The sequence below is a fragment of the Rhinolophus hipposideros genome (assembly GCF_964194185.1).
Source record: "Rhinolophus hipposideros genome assembly, chromosome: 5".
Classification (NCBI taxonomy): domain Eukaryota; kingdom Metazoa; phylum Chordata; class Mammalia; order Chiroptera; family Rhinolophidae; genus Rhinolophus; species Rhinolophus hipposideros.
The window spans coordinates 21,544,562-21,571,816 of record NC_138051.1 but is presented as its reverse complement, the minus strand read 5'-3'; the positions used below and the strand labels follow the sequence as shown (position 1 = coordinate 21,571,816).

The 27,255-nt window shown below is 36.5% G+C and overlaps 1 protein-coding gene across 6 annotated transcripts in view; it reads left to right on the top strand.

Moving 5' to 3' along the window:
• NUBPL (NUBP iron-sulfur cluster assembly factor, mitochondrial) overlaps window positions 1-27,255 on the top strand; it is a 268,056-nt gene that overhangs the window by 226,034 nt on the left and 14,767 nt on the right. For all 6 annotated transcript variants that reach the window (XM_081050177.1, XM_081050175.1, XM_081050178.1 and 3 more), the window contains 2 exons: window positions 14,676-14,796; window positions 17,979-18,061. In XM_081050177.1, coding sequence (XP_080906303.1) covers window positions 14,676-14,796; window positions 17,979-18,061 — 204 coding nt within the window. The remainder of the gene's footprint in view (window positions 1-14,675; window positions 14,797-17,978; window positions 18,062-27,255) is intronic.

The window sequence follows — 27,255 nt, the reverse complement described above, 5'->3', positions numbered from 1 at the left end:
GAGAATCCTTATGGAACATAAGGGTGGGGGAGAGGGTTGGATGTCACCAAGTCCAGGTTAGGCTATTGCCAGGTGAATGCCACTGAAGGATAAAGGTTGAGGATATCAGTAAGGAAATACCGTGAGGAAGTATTCCAAGGGAGGGGTCTTGGGCTGCACAAGCCTCTTAGTCTAGTGCAGGATCGGTTAGGGGCTGAAAGAGCTGTCTGTGGTCAGAAAGTTGATGCTGGAGTTTAAATTTGAGGAACTGGCGCAGTTCTCGGCCATGACCAGGTCCATGTGCTTGGTCACGGATGTGTGTGGCTGAGTGGAGTGGAAATGAAAGTCACTGGAAATGCATAATCCCTCCAAGGTGGCTTTTTTTGGACATTGTCCTGTATCTTTATCATACAGCTCTTTTTTCACTCCTGTGTTTTAATTATTTGCCCTGTAAACAGCAAACATTTTAAAAGAAAGCAGAATGCCTTAATCATCTCTGAAACCTGTAGAACAAGCTCAGTAATATTCGCAAGTGAAAGTGAGCACTTCCCAGCAATGAGCTGTGTAAGCAGTTGGACAGCCATGGGGTAGGTACATTGTAAAGGCAATCCTGGCTTTGTGTGGGATGGGGATTTGATGACTCCGGCACTTAAGAGCCCGAGAGTGTAACTAATGGTAAGGCATCTGAAATTAGAAAGTGTTCCATAAATGCAAAGGAAAAATGTTACGCTTTGTTTATACCACTTTATTCCATTTTTTTCCTGGTTTTTAGTTTTGCTATTTTTTCCCCTTTTGAAGTGCATTAGTTACCATGGAAACAATGGCGTCACTGGAATTCATTGGTATGGACAGAGTTTAGTAATGTCTACAAGAACATTTTGAAGTTAATTTAAGTTATTTGTTAAAACTCAAGGCTCAGATAGGGGAAAGAGAAGAGATGAACTATTAAATTCTCTGTTCTCTGCCTGAATGATATCAACTTTTCTAAATCCTTGATTAATCTCAGTATTTGTAGATAGACTATTTTAAAAACATTAAAATCTTCAATCTTACACATTTGTAATAATGAGTACTTTATGTGTTGTGTCATTCTTACTCATTTTTGTTGCTGGTTTTTTGTTTTTTTTTCACAAGGTAGGTCCAGGCACCTAATTTGAAGTCCTTTCACTACCATTTGAACTTTTAGAGTTAGAGGGATTTTACTATCCAGTCTTTCCTTCTTAGGTAATTTCCTCCTTCCCAGCTCCTGAAAAGTATATTAAAGTATATTTCCTCTCTTATTCCATCTGTGTATAAGGGATCACTTAGTTAATTTTAATTCAGTAAATAGTTATTCTACAAATATATGCTTGCTGATACTGAGTGCCTTCTTTAAGCAAAGTACTGTGATAAGCTCTGGTGATTAAGGAAGAAAAAGGAGGATGAATCCTTTTTCTTCAAGTCTTTATCATCCTGTAGACTAACCCCACTATAGTGAAGAGGCCCTGAATTCTGAGGAACATGAGAATACTTCCTTCTCTCGGCCATCAAGCAGGGCTTTCATGGAAAAGCCATGATTTTTTTCATGTCCCTGTAATTTTACACATGCTGGTCCCTTGCCTGATACGCCATTTTCAGCTTGGGAACTCATATTCATTTTCCAAATCTTTGCTCAGGCATTACTTCCTCTAGGAAGCTTTTTCCAAACTGCCACAAAAGGTGAATAATTCTTTCTCGGAACTACTTGAACATAAATCTAATTTGACTCCCATCCCACTACAGGTGTACCTGTCATTCCTCACAGAAGCATGGGAGTTCTTAGAGGGCAAGAACACATGCTTTACACATCCTTCAATGCTCAGTTACCTGGCAGGTAGCAGACATGTGATAAATTCTTACTACACTGACATTTGACCTGGGATGTACTGCCATCCACAGTCTGCTATTCCCTTTGTCCCCAAACCACACTGCCTTGAATTCTCTCTGCCACAGCCAAGTTGGTTGTCTCCCACTTCTTTGAGATTTCCATGCAGTTTCTCTCCTCGTGGCCCTCAGCATGTGGTTTCCCCACCTGAGGAACCTTTACCCTTCCTTCTCACCTGGTAGCTCCTTTTCATCCTTTGGTACTGAGTTCAAACAGCTCTTTCCCTGGGAGACTTGCCCTGACCCTGTTAACTCAGTAAAGTCATTCTAGTGTATGATCCAGTGACACTCTATTTCCCTTTCGTAACCATGGTGATATTTGTGAGCACTTCCACATTTAAAGTGCAGTAGGTAAGCTCTGTGAGTGCAGGAACCGCTTACCTCCCTCTGCCTAGGATATATAGCTGCTCACCAAATATATACTGAATGAATGAGTGGAGTAGAATTTTCATAGGCTTATTGGGGGTGGGGGAGGGACAGAATTCAGTCTGGAAAGAACCAGGAAATCACAAGTTGTGTTCAGGATTGTTCAGTCTGTCTAAAGTTGAAGTAATATGTTTGGCTGTGTCTATGCTAAGCCCAGGTTTGGTCGAGCCTTAAACACTGGGGCTAAGGAATTTGGACTTTCTTCTTGAGATTTTTAGAGGAGTCCATAAAGAATGCTGCATAGGCAATAGACAAAATTAGCATGGAGCTTTAAAAAGATCTAATTTGATGAGGATGAATATAGAGGATAGGAGCCAAGAGAGTGTGGAACATTTGTAATGGTCAGAGTTATTCTCACAGCACATGTGCCTCCCTGTGAGTCACGAAATCAATACAGTGAGAGATGTAAACAAAGTTTTTAAACAATATCAGGGCAAATTCCTCTTAGGAAGAGAAAGTGTTATGTCATAAATAGTTAGTCTCAGTTATAAACACATATATGTGTGTGTTTCTATTGGATCAAGATGTAAAAAATTTCCCTTGTCACAAGACAGTTTTAATTGGAAAAACACTGGTGTAGGTGATAGGCAGTAAGGGTTTGATCTAGAATAACAGCAATGAAAATAGAAAGAGCAATAAATGTAATTGACATTTCGAAGGAAGGATTGACAGGCTTGGCAATTGATTACATAGGGTAGGGTGGTTAGAAAAAGGGCAAAAATCAAAGGGATTTTGAGAGTTATGCTGCCCTTAATAAATCTTCCAGGAGGTATTTTTTCGCTCAGGATAGCAGTGAACTAGAAATTAGACGTTAGATTCCCACAGATCCCTGCCCTTGCTCTTTGAGGGTTGTGATTTAAAACTGGCAGGGAAGAGACTGGTAGAGAAAATGATTTGGTGTTAGCCTTTTTAGTACTATTTACATCACATGATGGGTATGATCATTTTCTCACAAAACCAGATTTATTATTTATCTGTATATTTGTAGCCTGTTATACACAGATTTTTGTTTAGCACTTAGAGAGCTATATTCTTTAGGTATATAACCTCTTTTATGGTTGTGAATTAAATGACTTCAGAAATTTTATTATAATTTTGAGGCAATAGAGTCCTACTTAGAAAGGCATTTTTACATAATAGTAAAGAGGGGTGAGTTCAGGAGTCTGAATGCTAGAGTTCAAACCCCAGATCTGTCACTTGGTAGTTGTATGACCTGAGCAAGTTATTTAATTTTTGCCTGAGTGTTCTCATTCATAATATGGGAATTACAGTAGTATTTCCCTCAGAGAGATGAGGTGAAAAATAAATGAGATAATGCACGTAAAGGGCTTAGTACAGTGTTTGGCACAATCTAAACATTCAATGTCAATACCATGTCATATAATTAATGTTGCTCGTTATAATTACTTTTAGAATATTATCATGAAATAGATAAATTTATAAGTCATAGGTGTTTATTATTTGACCTAGGTATTTTGACTAGTCTCTTTATTTGCTAATATGAATTTTAACAAGAAATTTTTAAAAATTTAGATGAATATTATTTTTGAAATTTCCTTATTCCTTGAATATATTATTAGTTGAACCTAAACTGTTCTCTTCATATAGATTACTTAAGTTGATAGAGTTATTTAGAGTCTAAAATTCTGGATTATATAAAATCTGCATTATTTAATGTAGGCTAATTGCTGTTACAAATGGACCTCAAAATACATAGTGATACAAATGCAATAGAAATTTATTTTGTGCTCAAGTAATAGTGCTAGTAGGTGAATAGGTGAGTAGGATGACCTTCTTGCATAAAAGTTACTTAGGCTGTCGGAGCCTCTGCCATTTTGAAACATGGTTTCTAAGGTCACCCTTGGGGCCATCCTCACTGAATCATGCAGAATAGAAAGACAGCATAGAGGCTTGTGAGTGGGAGATGTTCATGGCCCAGGCCTGGTTGTGGTGCACATACCTCTCCTCACATCCCACTAACTCAAACTCAGTCATATGACTGCTCATCATCTTTTTCAAGGATCCCAAGAAATGTAGGTTAGCTGTGTGCCAAGGAAGATGAGACCTGGGTTTTGGTGAACAGCTATCTGTCTGTGCTGCAGTTGACCTGGCAACAAATACGTATGTGAAAGCCTAAAGCTGGTCACTGAAGTTATTTTTTCCTTATAAATAATTCAGAAAATCTTATAACTAATTCATCCTTGCAAATAGTTACTTATTTTATTAAAAAGAGAGAGAAATTTTGCTTTTCCTGTGGTTTATTTTTCCTGCTGGTTAACAGCAAAAAAACACAAAAAAATCCTACTGTGGTCTTGAACTTTTAGCATTATTTGTAAGGGCCAATGATTATATTGTCTTCTAAGAAAAATTAGGTGATCTTAGAACCCAAAATTGATTTTTCTTATCAATGTTTTCTTTCCATTTCCCATTTTTATTACCAAAGATCGTACAAGTTGTTCTTAGCGATGAGGATCAGATTGTGGTTTATTATTTTTCTGGCAGAGTAACCATTTATGGCAGTAAGTTATCTCTTTGAACCAGGAGCTCCACACCTTCACCCTTGAATGCCTTTAAAACTCATGTGTTTATGATATCTGTCTTGGAGCTTTCTCAGCATCTAGTTCGTCTGTTGGACTCCCCAAATCCTATTTTACTTAGTCCCTCAAGCCTACCTGCCTTAAAAAACAATTTAGAAATAGGTAATCTTACGTGAAAATAGAGGCAAGTGGCACATTTATTCTCTCCATTCATCCTTGGGCATAGTTTTCTCTCTGTGGTCATCAGGCAGTCTCACTCTACTCTGGGAAGTCCAACACTTTTGTTGATGTATTTAAAGAATCTTTCATTATTGGCTTTGAAGGCCTTACAAAATGCTGTCTGAATTCTTTCTGGGAACATATATTAACTAATTTGCACATGACATATCATATGTGACTTTCTTCATAATTGAGTTATCTTTCCATTTTCAAACCTGACTTTTCTTCAGTGATACCCTGTAGAAGACTGGGTAGGCAGCATTCTTCATCTCAGCCATAATTAAATCTCAGAGATTGGAGATGTATGCTCATTTGTGTCTTTCTCCAGAATCTCTCAGAAGTCCAGTTATGCTTTAAATTAGAATGCTATTCTATGCGATTTACATGAATTAAACTGATCTAACCCTCACAACAACTCTGTGAGGTAGATAACGTTATTTTCCCCATTTTCCAGATGAGGAAACTGTAGTTCAGAGAGATTAAATAACTTGCATAAGGTTATCCATCTGTTTAGTAGGCCCCTCAGATCCTGTCATAAGCAGTCTGCTGTCTAGAGCCCATTTTCTTAATTGCTATTTCTGTGGATTATCCAAATTTGAGGTTTAGTAATGTTGAGATTCCAGGGAATAAGAGGAGTCTCCTTTAAATTTTTATCCTCTTTGGGGTTCTGATTGTCTAGTTGGGCAAGTGAAGATAGGAAACTGATGGACTGAGAAATGGGGCAGAGTTTAGAGGCCATAGATTCTGTTGACAGTCGAGAGAGGTATAACTGAGGGTGTTATGGGGAAAGGGACATCCATGGGCAGGAGAAGGGCTCCTGTAGGCTCAGTGAGGGGTGAAGATGGTGCAAATCAGGTCTTCCCTTATAACTGTTCTCTTAATTACTGTGTTAAATCACCCCACTAAACTGTATTGACCCATCTATTGTTCCAGGCCACCTGGTTCCATGAACAAAATCCTCTAGGTCATTTACTTGTCATCTTGTTTAGTGACTTCCACATACAAACCAGTAACCCAGCTGGTCTGAATTTTTGCTCTGTTATTTACTAACTTTGTGACTAACTTTGTGACATTGAACAAATAATTTAGCCTCAGTGTTGTTGTTTTTTAAAGTTTTTTTTTTTTTTTTTATTGGGGAAGGGGAACAGGACTTTATTGGGGAACAGTGTGTACTTCCAGGACTTTTTTTTTTTCCTGTCAAGTTGTTGTCCTTTCAGTCTTAGTTGTGGAGGGTGCAGCTCAGCTCCAGGACCAGTTGCCGTTTTTTAGTTGCAGAGGGCACAGCCCACCATCCCATGCGGGACTTGAGGAATTGAACTGGCAACCTTGTGGTTGAGAGCCCGCGCTCCAACCAACTGAGCCATCCGGGAGGCAGCTCAGCTCAAGGTGCCGTGTTCAATCTTAGTTGCAGGGGGCGAAGCCCACTATCCCTTGCGGGACTCGAGGAATTGAACTGGCAGCCTTGTGGTTGAGAGCCCACTGGCCCATGTGGAAATCAAACCGGCAGCCTTTGGAATTAGGAGCATAATGCTCTCACCACCTGAGCCACTGGGCTGGCCCCAGCCTCAGTGATTTTTGACCCATCTCATCAGTCACTGTGTCGGTTAAATGAGATTGTACATATAGTACTAAGCATAGACCTTAGTTAGCACATGGTACTGTATAGGGCGGTTCTGAATGTTACTGTTCTAGTGGTAGACTGTAGAGATCATTATAAACCCTCATTTTAGAATTCTAGGCATAGAGAAGTTTAGTTATACCTCATGGACCCAGAGTTAGTTGGTTCTTGAGAGGAGTGTGAATGCAGGCCTCCCCATTCGTTGTTCTTTCCATGCCACACTACTTCTTCTGAAAGAGAAGACAAGAACACCCAGCTCATTTTTCAAAATTATAAAATCTGTATCCATGTTTCAAGGAATATACCAATAACTGGTTTAAGGCTAATGGAGAACTGAAAAGCACTTATGAATTTAATCTATTTCCGTTGTTATTATTCATTCTTGATTTAACAGTGAGTTTTTCCTCTTCATTTTTTTTAAATTGTAGCTTTTAATCCTTGTGACAGGTTCCAACCAGCAAGAGTTTAACCTGATTGTAACCTTGAGAAATTGCATTATATAGTAGCCTGAAAATCTTGCTTATTACTTACCTGAATCTGAGTTTAAAATGCCAAGAAGAAATTAAAATTGGAGCCTTTTGAGCCTGCTTAATTCAGTACATTTAGATACAAAAAGCCAATATTTTAGAGTAATGTTGATATTTCAAGAGAATCAATTTTTTTTTGAGAGTCAATTTTTAAAGTTAATAAAAGAAGTATCCTTCTGAGCCAATGATGGATTCGAATAACATAAGAATAACAGATAGAAGGTTTGTGGTGGCTAATGTTAGGCAGGCATATAACATTTACTTTCTTTTAATAAAACTAGTAAAAAAAATAAGAATCTGATACTTTGATGAGACATTAGAAAATGATTGAGCATGCTTACAGCTGCAACTCGAGGGCATTATGTAAATTAAGCTGACAAAGCATCTGTTTTCTAATGTTTCTGCTATCAAAGCATACACAAAATAGCTCTACAATAAACACAACAGCTTAACAACGTATAAAGGAGTCACATGATATAAGGCTTTTTGGGGTTTGGGTGGTGGTTGTCATGAGGACATGAATACTTTAAGAGAAGAATTTTTATGAACAAAATTGTAATATGGATATTTTAATATTTTTTCTTATATTCACTGCACCTGTTTAAAACTCATTGGTTACAGAGGACTACTCTTACATGAAATAGGGTAGTGTTTTCTAATCTTTTTAATGCTTAAGACTCTTTAATTTTCTCCCAACTAACCCCATGTTTTTAAAAAGTTGTATGCCACATAGTCTGCATACCTTAATTAATAAGTAATTTTTTTCTTTTTAAATTAAGTATGTGTATGTGTTTGACTGTTGTATGAGCTTCTGAACAGAGGGTGATATAACTCACATGAGGTGTGATCCCATTCAGTTGATGTAATTCAACTAAAAGCAAAGTGACTTGACAGTTTATCTGTCCTGTATAGTCTTGAAGGTAAATGTTTCATTTCTCTTCATTTTTTAAAAAATTCATAAACCACAGATCCTGATAAATGTTTTTGTGTAGTTTTAGGACCTTAAAACAACATTAGGTAGAAGAACTGCCAAATAAGTTCTATAGCAGAGGTAAATTATCTATAGCAGCAATGTCCAATCGAAATATAAAGATGAAGTTAATTTTAATAATATACTTTACTCAGGATATTAAAAATACTATAATTTCAACATGATATCAATATAAAACCTGAGAATCAACCAACAGGGGAATTGTATTTAAAATACCAGGAATTCTTAAAATTCAATAAGAAAAAAACACATAATAAATAGAAAAAAATAGGCAAGAGACCTAAATAGACACTTTACAAATGAGAATATACAAATGACCAATAAACATATAAAAATATCTTCAACTTCATTAATAATCATGTCAATGCAAATTAAAACCACAGTGCAAAGGAAAGCTGGGCCCAGTCAAGAAGAATGAAGACAAACTAGGATGGATCTTCAACTCTGCATCTTTCTTTCGCCACCTGTAACCAAAGAAAACCTTTTGAGTATAATACTTAAGGCTTCACTTCCACCTCCCAGATCTCATGCCACTTTACTTTTGGTGAACTGTAATCAGGAGTCATTATAGTTCTCAGTATAAATAAACTGACAATTGAATAGTCCAGCACAATAATGGGTGGGTATGACAACACAGTCACCATAGTTGATAAAATGAAAAAAGACTGATGATATCAAATGTTGGTGAAGCTGTGGCATAACTGGAATTCGCATACATTGCTGGTAGGAGCTTCTTTGGAAATTGGTAAGAGCGTTATTGGAAAACTTTGGCATTTTTTACTGAAGTTAAAAATGTGTAGCCTACCTAATACCCAGCAAAAGAGAGAGAGAGAGAGAGAGAGAGAGAGAGAGAGAGAGAGAGAGAGAGAGAGAGAGAGAGAGAGAGAGAGAGAGAGAGAGAGAGGGAGAGAGAGGTATAAAAACATTCATAGAAGCATTATTTATAATGGCCCAAATCTGGAGACAACAAAAATGATCCAACAAGGGAATGAAAAATGTGAAAGAGGCATCATAGCATCTTAGGACTCACTGAAAAAAAACTACAGATATACATGGGTTAGCTAGGTGAATCACATAGACACAGAAGAACACATTGCATGATTACATTCATATCAAGTTCAAAACCAGACAAGATTAATTCATGGTGTTAGAAATCAGGTTAGCTAGTTTGCCCTTTGGGGAATGTGATTTGGAGAGTATACGAGGAGACTTCTAGGGTACTAGCAATGTTTTATTTCTTAATAGCGTCATGGTAACATGGGTATATTTTATAAGTCCATTCAGTTATAGTTATGATTTATGTACTTTTTTGTGTGTATTCATAACACACTTCAATGAAAAAGCTGAAAAAGCTTAAAAAATAACCTGTAAACTTAAAAAAAGGTATTGAGATTTTTACATTCTTTTATTTGTGCTAAGTCTTTGATATTCAGTATGTATTTTCTACTTACAGCCCATCTTCATTCTGACTAGCTGCATTTCAGGTGCTCAGGAGCCATGTGTGATGAGTGGCTACCCTACTATACATTGCAAGTCTAGAACTCCACTATGGCAGAGTTTCTCTGGGGTTAGACTTTTATTTCAGATCTTTCCTTGGAATGTCAGATAGAAAGAATAGGGGATTGTTCCTCCCAGGGACCTCATCTTAATTATACTGCTGCTTCTCTGTTTTTATAGAACATTTTCTATTTAAAACAGATGGTTTTTCTTGTGTGCAGGTTCACAAGATGCCAAGTAAACCATCATTTTTGTTATTTGTGCTTATAACTTTTTTTGGTCATTCTTCACATGACCACCTGTTTAAAGAAGCAAACATTTTATTGAAGTATGATATATACAAAAAGGGACAAATTGTAAGTGTATATTTCAATGAATTTTTACAAAGTGAACACACCCATTGTTTGTATTCAAGAAATAGAACATTAGCAGTTCTCCAGGAGCTCCTGCTTGTGCCACTTCCCAGGCGCTACTCCAAAGTAGAGCCCAAATTATAGATTAGTTTTGCTTGTTTGTGAACTTTATATAAATGGGATCATAAGTATATACTTTTGTATGGCTTATTTTGCTTATAATTATATTTGAGAGATTCACTAATACTGTTGATGGTAACTATAGTTCTTTCATTCTCATTGCTGTGTAACAGCATTTCATTGTGTAAATATACCACAATTTATTTGTCCATTTTACTGTTGATGGACATTTGGGTAGTTTCCCATTTTGGAGTAATTAGTACTCCTATGAACACATTTGTAAATGTCTTTTGGTGAATATTATGTTCACATTTCTGTTAATATATAACAGAATTACTGTGGAATTGCTGTGCCAGAGTACAAACATATCTAAGTTTAGGTGGATAACTATCAAAGAGTTTTCCAAAATGAAACTGAGTGTAGTTGTTCCATGTCCTCACCAACATTTGCTAGTTTTTGTTTGTTGGTTTGTTTGTTGTTGTCATAACATTCATTTATTCTAATTAGGTCGTAAGCATAAATACAGAGGGTGCCAAAAAAAAGTCTACATATTTTAGAAAAGGAAAAAACTATTAAAATTGTAATACTCAATATATACCAATAACAAAAGATGAATGCAAGTCATGTGTACACATTTTTTTGGCATCCTGGGATATGGACTCCCATTGTGGCTCTAATTTGCATATCTCTGATGATCAGTTAACATTTTTTCTCAAGTTTGTTGGTCTTTGGATGGCCTCTTTTATAGAGTGTTTGTTAAGTCTCTTGCTCATTTCTCTATTGTATTATCTGATTTTTTTTCTTATTGATTTGTAGGATCTCTTTATACATTCCAGATAAAAGTCCTTAGGCATGTATGTGTAGTATAGATACCATGTCCTGCTCTATATCTTGTGTTTTCACTGTCTTCATTATGTCTTCTGATTAAGTTATTCATTTTAATGTAGTCCCACTTAACAAAAAAATTTTCATTTGTTTAGTGCTTCATTGTGTCCTGACAGAAAGTATTTGTCTGTCTCCAAGATTATAAGTATATTCTCCTGTTTTCTTCTAAAAGTGTTGTTATTTCACCTTTTTCACATTTAACTCTGTAATCCATCTGGAATTAGTTTTTGTGTATGGTGTGAGATTGGGGGTTTAAGATTCCTTATTTTCCATATGGATATCCAATTATCAAGCAGTGCTATGTCATCTCCATTGTAAATTAGTGACTTTCCTGTATGAGTCTGTCCTGGACTCTGTTCTGTTCCATTACAACTTTTTCTTTAAGCAATTTGGTATACATGTGGGAAATCTGAAGATGAGAGAATTTAAGAGTTAATGGAATTAATTTATTCAAGATAATACAGGAAGCAGTATTAGTGCATTTATCTGTAAACCAGAAGTTACATATTATCAGTAATAGAGCCAAGCTTAGTTGTCAAAACCTCTGAATTTCAAGCATATAGAGGATTATCTCCAAATTTTTTGATTATACATCCTTACCAGTAAATGATGTTTGAGCGTATACTTATTTATTAATAAATTATATCTACTGTCTGTATGTCATATACATATATTACTGCATTAATGTTATTTTCATTATATAACATACACAACATTGAAATTGAAAAGGAAATCATAAAATAGAAATTGAAATGTTAGTATTTTCTTCCTACATTCTTGATATCAACCAAGCTGGGCTGAGTTATGTGTGCTAACAATCCTCAAATTTCAGTGACTTAAAACAACGCCAGTTTATTACTCTCATGTTATATGTCTGTTATGGTTTGGCTTCAACACTCCTTGGCCCTGTTCTTACTGTGGCACCTAGACTGATGAAGCAGCCACTTTTGGAAGCTGGCGGGTCAGGGACAGAAGGAAAGATAATGGGGAATTAGCTTCTGCCTCGTTGTGACACATGTCACTTCTGCTCACATTTCATTGTCCAAACAAGTTACATGTCCTCACCTAATTGCAGAGAATAAAAAAACCTAACCTTGTGCCCAGGAGGCAAACTAGAATATTTTAGACAGCACTGAAAACTATCACCTGTGAAATGACTGATTTCAGAGAAAACAGCCCTAGATTTGTATTTGGCTGAGAAAATAAACAAAGACAAGTCCTTTTAGTTTTTTCATCCCATGTTATTTTTAAAACCCTGCAGTCCTGAGAAATGAGTCTGTGACAACTACAGGCACAGTGGTCTCTTGCTAAACCCCCTTGTGGCTTCTCCGTTGCACTCATTTAACCCCGACCCCTAACATGGCCTACACGCCCTGCCTTTCAAGCCTCATCTCGCTCCACTCACACCAGACCTCAACCATCCCGGCCTCTCAATTCCTTGAAGGAGACAGGATCTCTACGTCTCTCTTGACTGTTTTCTTACCTTCTCCTTGTTTCTACCTTCTTATTCTTTAATTTTTAGGTCAATTATTTCCTCAAGGAAGTCCTCTGTGACTCCCACGGTAGATAGTCTTCTTTTTTCTATACTCTCGTAACACTTTGTTGCTTTGCTTCCAGAGAAGCTGTTCCAGTTTTTAAAGTAGATTGTTACACTATTATTTGTTCAATCTGTTTCCCCATTTATCTGGGGAGCTCCAAAGGGAGAAGGATCAAGTCTGTTTTTCTCACCAGTGTATGCTGCTGCCTCTGTTTAGCCCAATAACTGGCATATAATAGGAGCTTATTACATATTGAATTTGGTTATAGTTTTATGTTTGTGACATTCGTGTAGTCTCTATAGAGAACATGTCTTAGACATTTCTATAGTCCTTAGGGAACAGCTGGCTAATAAGAAGTTATTCATACTTACTACAAAATGTGTACACCATGGCTTCATGCCTTCGTGTCTTGAGGAGTCCAAGAGATTCCAGAGAAGGAATGCTCTTCCCATTCTTTCTGGATTGGAATGCACCCACACCTAGATGTTCACATTATTTAGGTGTTTTTCCTTTTCCCATTTCTTGAGTGGTATTTTCTTGTTTAAGTTGAAAGCCCTACAGTCGGGGGATATGCCACATTTAACATAAATGGCAGTGAAACTATCCAAGCAATGAGTATGTTATATAGAATAAACAAATAAGCTGTGTGATATTAAGCTGTGTTTTCTTTTAGCTCCTGGAGATGATACTGATTTACCAAAACACCGTGTGATTTTTTTGTGTGTGTGATACTTTGCATCAGCAAAAGGCCATACATTATTAGATACTTGGAAAATGCTCACCTACATATTTTATCCCTCTCTAGTTTTCTCCATTTATATGTGTCGTGGAAAACTTTAATCTTTTCTGTTTCTCTTTTCATAAAGAATAACAAGTTTGATCACCATCTTGTCTATATGTTTTATTGTAGACTATCAGTGCTGTTCTTCATTTAAAATGCAAATGTCTTAGTAGTGATTATCTCTTATAATGATAATCTTATAGGTGAAATTGATAGGATGATACAGACATTGTTATCTGTAAGCTTCTGATAGTTGTGTTCCCCATTTTGATTCTAGAAGAGAACCACTGCTTCCCATCAATAAGAAATGGGATTAAAAGGAACATGAATAAGGATTATATTTGCAGAACCTGTCTATTTATTCAACAAATGTTTATGAAGTATTTTATACCAGAAGCAGGGAAAACTCAGAAAGAGATGGATACTTTCTATTAGGCTTTAAATTTTTGTTTCAAACAATAACATTCTGAGAAGGGCTGAGTTTCAGTCTTCTGCTAGTTACACATATGTCAGTTTTCTCACTTACAGAATGGGGATGATAAAGTACCCATCTCATGAAGTTCTTGTGAGTGTGCATTTAAAGCATTTATCCTAGTGCCTGGCATATAATAAGCATTCAGTATATGTTAGCTGTTACTCACTATAAGGCTTTGTCCACAGTTAGCCTCTTAATGATTTTCCTGTGTTTCTCCTGCTTATTTTTTCCATGTTGCCATCGGAACTAAATTTCTGAAACACAGATCTGATTGTGTAACATTACCTCTTCCATACTATTTTCTCAACTTTAAAAACCTTTTTTGGTTTTTCTGTTGTCCCAAGAAGAAAGTCTCGTGGATGACATTTAGCACCTAATCACGTGACCCCACTGTCCTTACTAAACCAGCTTTAGCAGTAGCCCTGCTGCTAAGTTGCAGCCCAGATAGGCCACACAAATTATATTTCACTTCCTTGTCTTGTGCTTTTCCTTCTGCCTAGAATTACTGCTGTAGGCCTCAACACCTCTTCACACCCTCAACCCAAAGAAACAGTTTTCTGTGGGCAACTCAGATTCCTGTTATTCTTCTCGGACAGAATTTTGTGATTCCTGTCATTTATATATCTTTAGCATTTTGTCACATTATTTAAAGTTAATTACATGTGTCTTGCTCTCCCACTAGCTTGTGAGTTCCTTGAGAGGAGAGCCCATAGCTTATTCATCATTGTGTCACTAAAACCTAGTAGGCACACAAATTAAAAACTTGTTGGAATATGGATTGAGATATGGTGAATTTTGTTTTGATTTCACTGTTTTTGTTATTCTAGGTTCTGGGCCTTGTCCAAAATATGAGTGTTTTCCAGTGTCCAAAATGTAAACACAGAACTCATATTTTTGGTGCTGACGGTGCAAGGAGACTCGCACAGACCCTTAATCTTGATGTCCTAGGTAAGACCACAGAATACTCCTGCAGAGGAAATGGCTGAAGGAAAAGTGGAGATAAAGCATGGTGATGAAGAGTGTCTCAGAAAATGATGAATTGCTTTTGGCTTTGTGTTTTAAATTAAGTTACTAGTATAGTGCAGTTCTATGTGCTAACCTTTCTTTCGAGAACAGAGTTTTGTAGTCTAAGTACTGTAATTTGAAGCCCATATGTTAAATAATGGTCATCAGTTTGTAAGTTGGAAACATATCTCTCAGTATAAACAGTAAATATGAAAATACCTGTTCCGTATGTTGTAGCAACCTTTGTGTCAATTCTCAGAGGGTATGATGAAATGCCATCCTGATCAGTTCTGAACTTATCAGTCCTTCTGCTCTAGAAAGACAATATTTTTTGTTTTCTGTAATCTTTTTATATGTGTCTTCCATGTCTATAAAGTACGGCACCTAAAATTTACATTGTATATACTGTTCATGTTGCTGAATTGAAGAATTAATTGTTATGAGAAGAAGTAAAATCATGTGTTAAGTGAGCAAAACACAGATTTTGGATAAAAACATGATTTTTAAAAAGCCCGCAATGAACTTTTTAGGAAACATGTTTTGATATTCTACTCATGACTGAGTTTCTGTTCTGGAGAAGGCAGATGTTAGATGCTGAATAAGGGAGCCATAGCATGAATTATTAGTTTTAGGTAGTTTACAATTACGATCCCTTACAAATCAAGGAATTTCAAAACATTCCCTATTATAATTACATTTCTAAAAGTTGATGTTAAATGTATTATTATTATACATTTGTACTATAGCAACTACCACAATGCCAGGTGAATACTAATGATATATTTTGATACATTGCTATAATTACTGTCACTAATTATATTCAGCAACTGTTGTTTTATTTAACTAACCTAGAAAGTTCAATTTCCTAAATCTGCATAATAACATAACAGATTGATATTCACTTATATAATAAAGTAAATGTGTAATTATAATGATATTATTGAATTATGCTGACTACATTATAATTCCCTAATTTATAAATGGGCGGTAGGATTTTGTAAGTCAGTTATTTAGAATTTGAAACATATCTCCTCGAAAAACAATCTCACATATGGGAATTACTTTTTAACCAACATCTCACAAATGTATAATTACCCTAAAAATATATTAGCAATGTTGATTACTGATCACAAAAACTGAATAGTGTCAGACTGCTGTATCTAACCGTGTTTTGGGAAAAATCATTTAGAACTCAACTCAGGGCACATCTCCTGCTTTGAATGCAGTCCTGGGGGCCCAGAGGGTATCCTGTGAACTGGAGCAGGGGCTCCAATAACAAAGAAGTTGGAATTGAAAATGTGGAACTGAAATAAGGGAAAGGGCTCTCACAGCTGTGACCTGTGACTGGTTAAAGCCCTCAGGAACCCTTATTTGTCTTTTATTATTCTGGCTGCCTCTTTAATTTATTTCATCCATTGGGCTGTGTTTTAAATGACTACTTGGTAAAATGGCTTTTCAGAACTTTATCCATTTTTATCTACAAGGATGGTTTTTGCATAGTGGTTAAGGTCTCTGATCATCTCACAGAAACCCCTTTAACTTATATCTCTGAAATAGGCCCTGCCTCCTTTACACCTACCCCTCAAAGATACTTTTCAAGGCCATGCTGCACCTTACCCATTTTCCACACCTTTATTATTATCCTTCTCAGTATAAAACTGGTACCCCGTTACCACTCTCACTGTGCCACCTGTTTTCTAATAAGGCTTTCCTTTCTTGGTCTCTTTTCTGTGCCTGTAGGTAGGATTGTGAGTCTCTGGAGGGCAGAAATGATGCCGAAAGGTGGCGATATAAAGGAGAAGGTTTTACTTATTTTTTTTTCCTTTCATTACTGCCGTAGAAATGAAAGCATTTAGGATTCTTTACTATAATGGCAGTTCATAAATCAAAAGAAAAAACTTTATGGTTTTCTAAGTATTTTTTATAACATGTATTCTCCTGCCTGCCCCTGTGACAGCTTCCTGCAGTCTTAAGTTGATCTGTACAATATAGATATCAAATTCACTGAAAAGCTAATCTTTAAATGGTTACTGAAATATTCATGTATTTTGTCATTTGGCTATTGAACATTTAGGAAAGACTTAAGAAGTTGGTTAAGATTTCAAAATTTGCTGGCAAGAGGAGCATGAAATATCTGTTCCTCCATGCACTTCATAATACAAATTGTAGTAGGTTTTTAATTTTGTGATATATATATACATTGTCTGCATTATTTACATTGCCTGCCATCATGCTGAATGACTTATTTATATAACACACACACAAACACACATTTCAATAACCTTTGCATGGATTTGGAGTGGTTCTAAGAATGCTGAGGACCATAACAAGTCAACTCTTCTACTTAGGATTCCATTTACTGCATTTAAATCCCAGCCTTTTGAAAGTCTTCATTTGTAATGGTGTGGTGGAGAGAGTCAATTGGATGATGAATCAGAGCATTTCTACCTAAGTTCTTTTACCTAATAGTAATATGTCATCAGGAAAAACATATCCTCCAGAGCGAGTATAGTGAGTATACTGGAGGTTCTTATTAGATACTTCCTGAGATCTCATCAAGCTCACAAGTTATATATAATGCTATATAGATTAATACACAATAAAATAAAAATAATTTGATCTGATAAAGTGGCAGCTAGTTGAGATAACAAGTCTGGCCTACTTTTTAAGAGTTCTCTTTGCTTACTCATCTGCCGACATCAGGAAGATTATTTTATTGTACTTTTTGTTAACTACTTTGCCTCCCTCTTTTCCTCTTTAATTTCCTCTAATTATGTGGTAGGATGTGTCTATATTAGGTACTGGAGGTAAAAATAATTTACAAATGCAAGCTATTTCTTGCTGGAAGATCTCCAGCAAAATATAAATCAGAGGCCTTATCCCTGATTGGCTGCCAGATAGCTTCCATATGTATATATATGCAATCACTGTGTGGCATATTGTGCCCCTAATTTTCATTTGAAATTCCTTTCTGAGAGATTTAGCAATTTTATAATAGTCATAACTCAAGTTGATTTGAATCAGTTTAGTTTAGATTTTGTTTCTTTCTGAAGTTCAAATAGTGAAATTCCAAATGCTGATATAAATGTTTGTAGTGCTAATGAATATCTGGTGGGCTCTTTTAGGAGACATTCCCTTACATCTTAATATAAGGGAAGCTTCAGATACAGGCCAGCCGATTGTGTTTTCACAGCCTGAAAGTGATGAGGTAAGTTATATTTTTAAATAATGTATTTTAATTTCTTTTACAGGATATATACTTTTTTAAAATTAAAGTTTAATTAAACTTTATTGGGGTGACAATTGTTAGTAAAATTACATGGATTTCAGGTGTACAATTCTGTATTACATCATCTATAAATCCCATTGTGAGTTCACCACCCAGAGTCAGTTCTCCTTCCATCACCATATATTTGATCCCCCTTACCCTCATCTCTCATCCCCCTCCCCCTCTGGTAACCACTAAACTATTGTCTGTGTCTATGAGTTTTTTCTCATTTGTTTGTCTTGTTCTTTTGTAGTTTTTGGTTTATATACCACATATCAGTGAAATCATAGGGTTTTCTGCTTTTTCAGTCTGACTTATTTCACTTAGCATTATAATCTCAAGATCCATCCATGTTGTCACAAATGTTCCTATAGCATCTTTTCTTACCGCCGAATAGTATTCCATGGTGTATATATACCACAACTTTTTTATCCATTCATCTATCGAAGGACATTTTGGTTGTTTCCATTTCTTGGACACTGTAAATAAAGCTGCAATGAACATTGGAGCACGCGTGTCTTTATGTATAAGTTTTCAGATTTTGGGGGTAGATACCCAGGAGAGGGATTGCTGGGTCATATGATAATTCTATTCGTAATTTTTTGAGGAACCTCCACACTGCCTTCCATACTGGCTACACCAGTGTGCATTACCACCAACAGTGTATGAGGGTTCCTTTTTCTCCACAGCCTCTCCAACACTTAATACTATTTGTCTTGTTTGTGATAGTCATTCTGACTGGGGTGAGGTGACATCTCATTGTGGTTTTTATTTGCATTTCTCTAATGATTAGTGATATTGAGCATTTTTTCATGTCTATTTGACATTTGTATGTCCTCTTTGGAGAAATGTCTCTTCAGGTCGTCTGCCCATTTTTCAATTGGGTTGTTTGTTTTCTTGTTGAGTTGCATGAGCTCCTTGTATATTTTGGATATTAGCCTCTTATCGGAGGCACTGTTTGCAAAAATCTTCTCCCATTCAGTTGGTTGCCTCTTTGTTTTGTCGATGGTTTCTTTTGCTGTGCAGACGCTTTTAAGTTTGATACAGTCCCATTCATTTATTTTAGCTTTTATTTCCCTTGCCTTTGGAGCCAAATTCATAAAATGCTCCTTGAACCCAAGGTCCATGAGTTTAGTACCTGTGTTTTCTTCTATTCAGTTTATTGTTTCAGGTATTATGCTTAAGTCTTTGATTCATTTTGAATTAATTTTGGTACATGGTGACAGATAGCAGTCCAGTTTCATTCTTTTGCATGTGGCTTTCCAATTCTCCCAGCACCATTTATTGAAGAGGCTGTCTTTTCTCCATTGTATGTTTTTGCTTCATTGCCAAAAATTGTCTGTCCATATTTATGTGGTTTTATTTTTGGGTTCTCAATTCAATTCCATTGGTCTATGTTTCTGTTTTTCTGCCAATACCATGCTGTTTTGATTATTGTAGCCCTGTAGTACAAGTAAAAGTCAGGGAGTGTGATACCTCCAGCGTTGTTCTTTTTTCTTAAGATTGCTTTGGCTATTTGGGGTCTTTTGTGGTTCCAAACAAGTCTGATGATTTTTTGTTCTATTTCTTTAAAAAAATGCCATTGGGATTTTGATTGGGATTGTATTAAATCTGTATATTGCTTGGGGTAATATGCCATCTTAACTACGTTGGTTTTTCCAATCCATGAGCACGGAATGTCTTTCCATTTCTTTTGTCTCTTCTTCAGTTTCTTTTAAAAATGTCTTATAGTTTTCAGCATGTAGGTCTTTCACATCCTTAGTTAAGTTTATTCCTAGGTATTTTATTCTTTTTGCTACAATTGCAAAAGGAATTGTTTTTTGTATTTCTTTTTCTGAGATTTCATTGTTAGTATATAGGAATGCAACGTACTTGTGTACGTTGATTTTGTAGCCGGCAACTTTACTATATTCGTTGATTGTTTCTAATAGCTTTTTGGTGGAGTCTTAGGGTTTTCTGTGTATAGCATCATGTCATCTGCAAAGAGTGACAAATTAACTTCTTTATTCCCAATTTGGATGCCTTTTATTTCTTTCTCTTGCCTGATTGCACTGTCGAGGATTTCCAACAGTATGTTGAAAAGCAGAGGCAATAGGGGACAGCCCTGTCGTGTTCCTGAACATAGAGCAAAGGGCTTCAGTTTTTCACTGTTAATTATGAGATTAGCTGAGGGCTTGTCATGTATTTTCCTTCTATACCTATCTTATTAAGTGTTTTAATCATAAGTGAATGCTGTATCTTATCAAATGCTTTTTCTGTATCAATTGATATAATCATATGATTTTTGTCCTTTATTTTGTTTATGTGATGTATCACATTGATGGATTTGTGGATGTGTAACCATCCTTGTGCCCCTGGGATGAACCCCACTTGGTCGTGATGAATAATTTTTTAATGCATTATTGCCTTCGATTTGCTACAATTTTGTTTAGGATTTTTGCATCTATATTCATCAGAGATATTGGTCTGTAGTTTAATTTTTTTGTGTTGTCCTTACCAGGTTTTGGTATCAGGGTAATGTTGGCCTCATAAAATGAGTTAGGCAGTGCTGTCTCTTCTTCAATTTTATGGAAGAGTTTGAGCAGGATTGGTATTATTAGATCCTCTTTGAAGGTTTGGTAGAATTCACTAGTGAAGATATCTGATCCCAGACTTTTGCTTTTGGGAAGGTTTTGGATGACTGATTCAATTTTGTTACTAGTGATCGGTCTGTTTAGCTTTTCCAGTTCTTTATGGTTCAGTGTAGGAAGGCTATATGTTTCTAAGAACTCATCCATTTCTTCTAGGTTATTGAATTTGGTGGCATACAGTCCTTCATAGTATTCTTGGATGATCTTTTGTATTTCTGTGGCATCCGTTATATCTTCCCTTTTTCATTTCTGATTTTGTTAATTAGTGTCTTCTCTCTTTTTATCTTAGTCTAGCCAGGATTTGTCAATTTTGTTAATCTTTTCAAAGAACAGCTCTTTGTCACGTTAAGTTTTCCTATTGTCTTTTTGTTCTCTATTTCATTTAGTTCTGCTCTGATTTTTATTATTTCCTTTCTTCTGCTGACTTGAGTTTCATTCTTTTTCTAGTTCTTTAAGGTGTAACGTGAGGTTATTTACTTGGGATTTTTCTTGTTTCTTGAGATAGGCCTGTAATGATATAAATTTCCCTCTTAAACTGCTCTCACTGCATCCCAAAAATTTTGCTAGGATGTATTTTCATTGTCATTTGTTTCTATGTATCTTTTGATCTCTCTTCTAATTTCTTTTTTGACCTGGTCATTCTTTAAAAGTATGTTGTTTAATCTCCAGGTATTTTTGGGTTTTCCTGCTTTCTTTTTGCAGTTCATATCCAATTTCAAAACCTTGTGATCAGAGAATATGCTTGGTGTGATTTCAATCTTCTTAAATTTGCTGAGGCTAGTTTTATGTCCCAATATATCATCTATTCTTGAGAATGTTCCATGTATACTAGAAAAAACTGTATAGTCTGATATTTTAGGATGAAGTGCTCTATAAACGTTAATTATGTCCATTTCATCTAATGTGTCATTTAGGGCTGGTATTTCGTTATTTATTTTCTTTTTGGATGATGTATCCATAGCTGTCAATGATGCATTTAGGTCCCCTAGTATAATTGTGTTTTGGTCAATTTCTCCCTTTAGTTCTGTTAGTATATTTTTGTGCTCCCTGATTGGGGGCATAAATATTGATGACTGTTATGTCTTCTTGTTGTATAGTCCCCTTTACCATTATAAAATGTCCATCTTTGTCTCTCGTTACCTTTCTCACCCTGAAGTCTGTTTCATGTGATACCAGTATGGTTACACCTGATTTTCTCTGGATACCATTTGCTTGGAGTGTCAATTTCTACCCTTTCACTTTGAGTCTATGTTTGTCCTTGTAGCTGAGATGTGTCTCTTGGAGACAGCATATGGTTGGGTTTAGGTTTTTGATCCAATTTGCTATTCTGTGCCTTTTTATTGGTGAGTTCAGTCCATTTACACTTACGGTGATTATTGATAGTGAGGATTTCCTGTCATTCTATCTTTAGTTTTCTGGTAAGGCTGTGTCTCCATTGTTTCTTTGCCTTTTTGTTGTTGTCTATTATTTCTGTGTGGTGGTATTCTACGAAGTTTCCCTCTGTTTCTTCTTTTATTACAGTACATATTTCAGTTCTGGATTTTTTTTTGAGTGGTTACCCTTAAGATTATGTAAAAGAAAGTTTGATATTTAGAGTATTCCATTTTCTTCAGCACGCTTACTTTCTCCATTCCCATATTCTGATTCAGGCCTTTACTCTCCCCCTTTTTATGTTTTGGTTGCCACAAATTGTCCCTGTTGATGGTGGTCCAATAGCCTCCTTTAGTATTTCTTGTAGTGCAGGTCTTGTATTATAAAATTCCCTCAGCTTCTGTATGTCTGTATGTACCTCCTTCATATCTAAAGGCTATCTTCGCTGGATATATTATCCTTGGCTCATAATTTCTCTCTTTCAATAGTGTGAATATTTGGTTCCACTCCCTCCTGGCTTATAGAATTTCTACTGAAAAATCTGATGATAATCTGATGGGCTTTCCTTTGTAAGTTACTGTTTTCTTTTCCCTGGCTGCCTTGAGGATTCTTTCTTTGTGTTGATTTTTCACACCTTCAATACAATGTGCCTTGGAGAAGGCCTGTTGGGGTTGAGGTAATTAGGTATTGTATTTCCTTTTTGGATTTGAGGATCCAGTTCTTTCCACAAGTTTGGGAAGTTCTCATCAACTGTTTGTTTGAATATACTCTCTGTCCCCTTCTCTGTTTCTTCTCCTTCTGGTATGCCCTTTATTCTTATATTGCTCTTTCTCATGGAGTCAGAAAGTTCTTGTAGAGTTCTTTCATTTGTTTTAAGTCTCATGTCTCTTTCTTCTTTCATCCGTGTCATTTCCAGGTTTCTATCTTCAATGTCACTGATTCTTTCCTCCATCTGGTCAACTCTACCACCTAAGATGGCTATTTCGGCTATTTCATTGAGAAATTCTACTGAGTTCTCAATTTCCAGAAATTCTCTTTGGTTCTTTTTTAAAATTTCAATCTCTTTGGTAAAATGTTTATGTTGTTCTTTGATTGTGTTTCTGAGTTCATTAAACTGCCTTTCTGTGTTTTCTTTCATCTCGTTGAGTTTTTTCAGAACTGCAATCTTGAATTCTCTGTCATTTAAGTCACATATTTCCATATCTTTAACTTCCTTTTCTGGAGACTTTTCACTTTCTTTCTGAGCTGTCTTGTTGCCTTGGTTATTCATGGCAATTACTGATTTATTATTCTCTACCTAGACATCTACCTACAGAAGTGGCTTCTGCAACAGGTAGATAGGAAGACGTCTTTCTTTTGTTTTCCAGTACTTGTTGGTGGAATATTTTATTTTCTCGTCGACTGCAGCCTTTTTTTTCTCTCTCACACTGTAGTGTTATGTTTTCTCTGCATTATTCCAGCTTCTCACACAATGGGGGGATTCTCTGGAAGGCGGGTTTCTCTGTGGACAGTTCTCCTGGGTCATAGGGCGCCGCATCCGTGTGGGGATGCAGAGAGCTTTTGAAGTTTCAAAGCTCTTCCTGCACCAGATTCAGAGCTCGTGTGTTTCAGCAGTTCAGTTTACTCCTGCAGGGATCCACCCAGATAGGTGGGGACAAGGGTGGGTTGTGAGAGGTGGCCCAGAGCAATGGCCGCGACCACCACCACCACCACCACAGCCAGTCCTGATTCCACAGCTCCCTCCCCTTTGCCGGAACTAGTTGGGCTGTGAATCTGTGTTTGCGGACCACAGTTCTCAGAACTGCAAATATTCTCTTCTTTTGATCTGAGACTGCTACTGTTCTCCTTCTAGCACTGGGCAGGTGGAGGCGGGGAGAGCTCTGGGAGGGTAGGGAAGGGCGGCTAGGCTCACTGCCTGAGGCTTCTGTTCTCTGTGGCAGTGAGGTCTTAAACCACCGTTTTCAGCCTTCTTCCCTCTGTCTTTGCTCCAAGGTCTCTGCTGTGAGCATTGGGTTCAGTCGTGTTATATTCTTTCCGTTCAGCCCTGTGGGCCATAAACGGAGCCCTAGCAGTCCGAGTTCTTCCCTCTCCCACAGCTGTGGTAGTTCCAGGATGCAGCGAGCTCCAAACACTGATCTAGGTCTGCATCCTGCGCCTGCGCTGCCCCATCTCTGCACTTCTTCACTCCCTCCTTCCCTTCTCGCACAATTTGCCCACCTTTAGGTGAATTAAGTAGTGAGCCTCTTCGTGTTGTCTGTCTGCTGTGCAGGGAGCCCTTTATGGAATTAAAGTTGTTTAATTTGTTGTAAATTCCAAGGGAGATTTCCAGAGGCTCACTGCACGCCGCCATTTTGATGACGTCCAGGATATACACTTTTTGATATACAGAAAGTTGAGAAGATCAAGTTTAACTGTTTGCAATGCATATATTAAACAAAGATTTGTTAACTTACCCAAAGCATCTTTAAATGAATATTTTACATGGTAGGCATACCAGTGCTGGTTCTGAATTATCAACTGAACGAGTACACCGACAAAGAATCATTACCTAACCAGTTCTTTTTCTTTTTTTGGCACTCACTATGAATTCATAGGCCTTCGGGTTTGTTTTCAAGGCAATTACTGATGCTGGAGATACTTTTTTTACTTATTGCAATAATGACTGAATTTTGAACTACGTGTTCCTTGTCATTCAATTGAGAATTCTCTGCTTTTCCCCTAAATGAATGAGACAGGCAGTCAGCATTAAGGTAAGATGTCAGCATTAAGGATGGACATTAAAAGTCCTCCTATCTTCAATAATGGCTAAGTGAAATTAGCTACAGACTTTAACTATCAAATTAAAAAATATTTGCTTCATAAATTATTTTAAAGAGAGAAATGGATATGTACCCTGTATCTGTGAAGGTCAATGGATGAATTCCTATTCCACCAGTGTTAGATTCCTTTCTAAAATTCTATTTTGCATGATTTCTTGCTGTGTTTTAATATGATTTTTTAAATATTTTTTTAAAATTACAGTTCACATACAATGGCATATTAGTTTCAGGTGTACAACACAGTGATTACACATTTATATAACTTACAAAGAGATCACCTTAATAAATCTAGTACTCATCTGACACCATACATAGTTATTACAATATTAATGACTATATTCCTTGTGCTCTACTTTACATCCCCCTGACCAATTTGTACTTCTTAATCCCTTCAACTTTTTCATTCATCCCCCCAAAACCTCTCTCATCTGGCAGCCATCAAAATGTTCTCTGTATCTATGAGTTTGTTTCTGGGTTTTTTTGTTGTTGTTAATTTATTTGGTTTTTAGATTCTACATATAAGTGAAATCATATGACATTTGTCTTTCTCTGACTGGCTTAGTCCACTCAGCATAATACCCTCTAGGTCCATCCATGTTGTCGCAGATGTCAAGATTTCATTCTTTTTTATGGCTGAGTAATATTCCATTGTATATATGTACCACCTCTTTTTTATCCATTCATCCATTAATGGAAACCCAGGTTGCCTTTATATCTTTGTAGATAATGCTGCAGTGAACATAAGGATGCACATGTCCCCATGAAGTAACATTTTGGGTTTCTTCAGATATAAATACCCAGAAATGGGATTACTAGGTCCTTCTTTGTCTCTTGTTATAACCTTAGTTTAAAAATCTGTTTTGTGTGGTATAAGTATTGCTACTTCAGTTTTGTTTTTCAATTTTCATGAAATATCTCTTTACTTTCCATCTCTTTACTTTCAGTCTGAGTGTGTCTTTCATCTGAAGTGAGTCTTTTGTAGGCAGCATATGTAAGGGACTTGTTTTCTTATGCGTTCAGTCACCTTATGTCTTTCGATTGGAGTATTTAATTCATTTACATTAAAAGTAATTGTTGATACATATGTAGGTATTGACACTTTATTTTTCATATTTTTGATCTTTTTTTTTCTCATCTTAAAGAAGTCCTCTAAGATTCCTTGTAGTACTGGTTTGGTGATGATGAACTCCTTTAGTTTTTTCTTGTCTGGAAGCTATTTGTCCTTCGATTCTAAATGATAGCTTTCCTGGGTAATCTTGGTTGTAGGTCCTTACTTTTCATCACTTTGAATATTTTGTGCCAGTCCCTCTTGCCTGCAAAGTTTCTGTTGAGAAATCAGATGACAGTCTTATGGGAGTTCTCTTGTAGGTAACTGCTTTTTTCTTGCTGCTTTTAAGATTCTTTCTTTGTCTTTAACTATTGGCATTTTAATTGTGATGTGTTTTGGTGTGGGCCTCTTTGGGTTCATCTTGTTTGGGAATCTGCACTTTCTGGGCTTGTATGTCTATTTCCTTTACTGAGTTAGGAAAGTTTTCTGTCATTATTTCTTCAAATAGTTTCCAATTCCTTGCTCTCGCTCTTGTCCTTCTTGTACCCCTATAATGCGAATGTTGGTACGCTTGCTTGATGTTGCCCCAGAGGTCTCTTAAACTCTCTTCATTTTTATGTCTTCTTTTTTCTTTTTACTATGCTGATTGGGTGTTTTCTGCTACTTTGTCTTCCAAATTGCTGATTTGATCCTTTATTTTACCTAATGTACTGTTGATTCCCTCTAATTTATTCTTCATTTCAGTTATTGTATTGTTTCTTACTGGTTCTTTTTTATGTTTCTATCTCCATTTTTATGTTTTCTATCTCTTTGTTGAAGTTCTCCTTGAGATCATTGAGCTTCCTTATAACCAGTGTTTTGAACTCTGCATCTGGTAAATTGCTTGTTTATTTCTTTTCATTTTGTTTATTTCTTTTCTTTATTTCTTTATTTCTTTTCATTTTGTTTATTTCTTTTAATGGAGCTTTGTTGTTCTTTCATTTGGTAGATGTTTCTTTGTCTGCCCATTTTGGCTGCCTCCCTGTGTTTGTTTCTATTTGTTAGGTAGAGCTGCTGTATTTCCTGGTCTTAGTAGAGTGGCCTTATGTAGTAGGTGTGTTGTGGGGCCCAGTGGTACAGTCTAGTCACCTGAGCTGGGTGCTCTAGGTGTGTCTCTGGTGTGGGTTGTGTGTGCCCTACTCTCCTTGTTCAGCCTTGGTTATCAGTGGGAGGGATTGACCTTCAGGCTGATTGGTTGTGAGGGCTAGCATGACTACACTGGAGGAG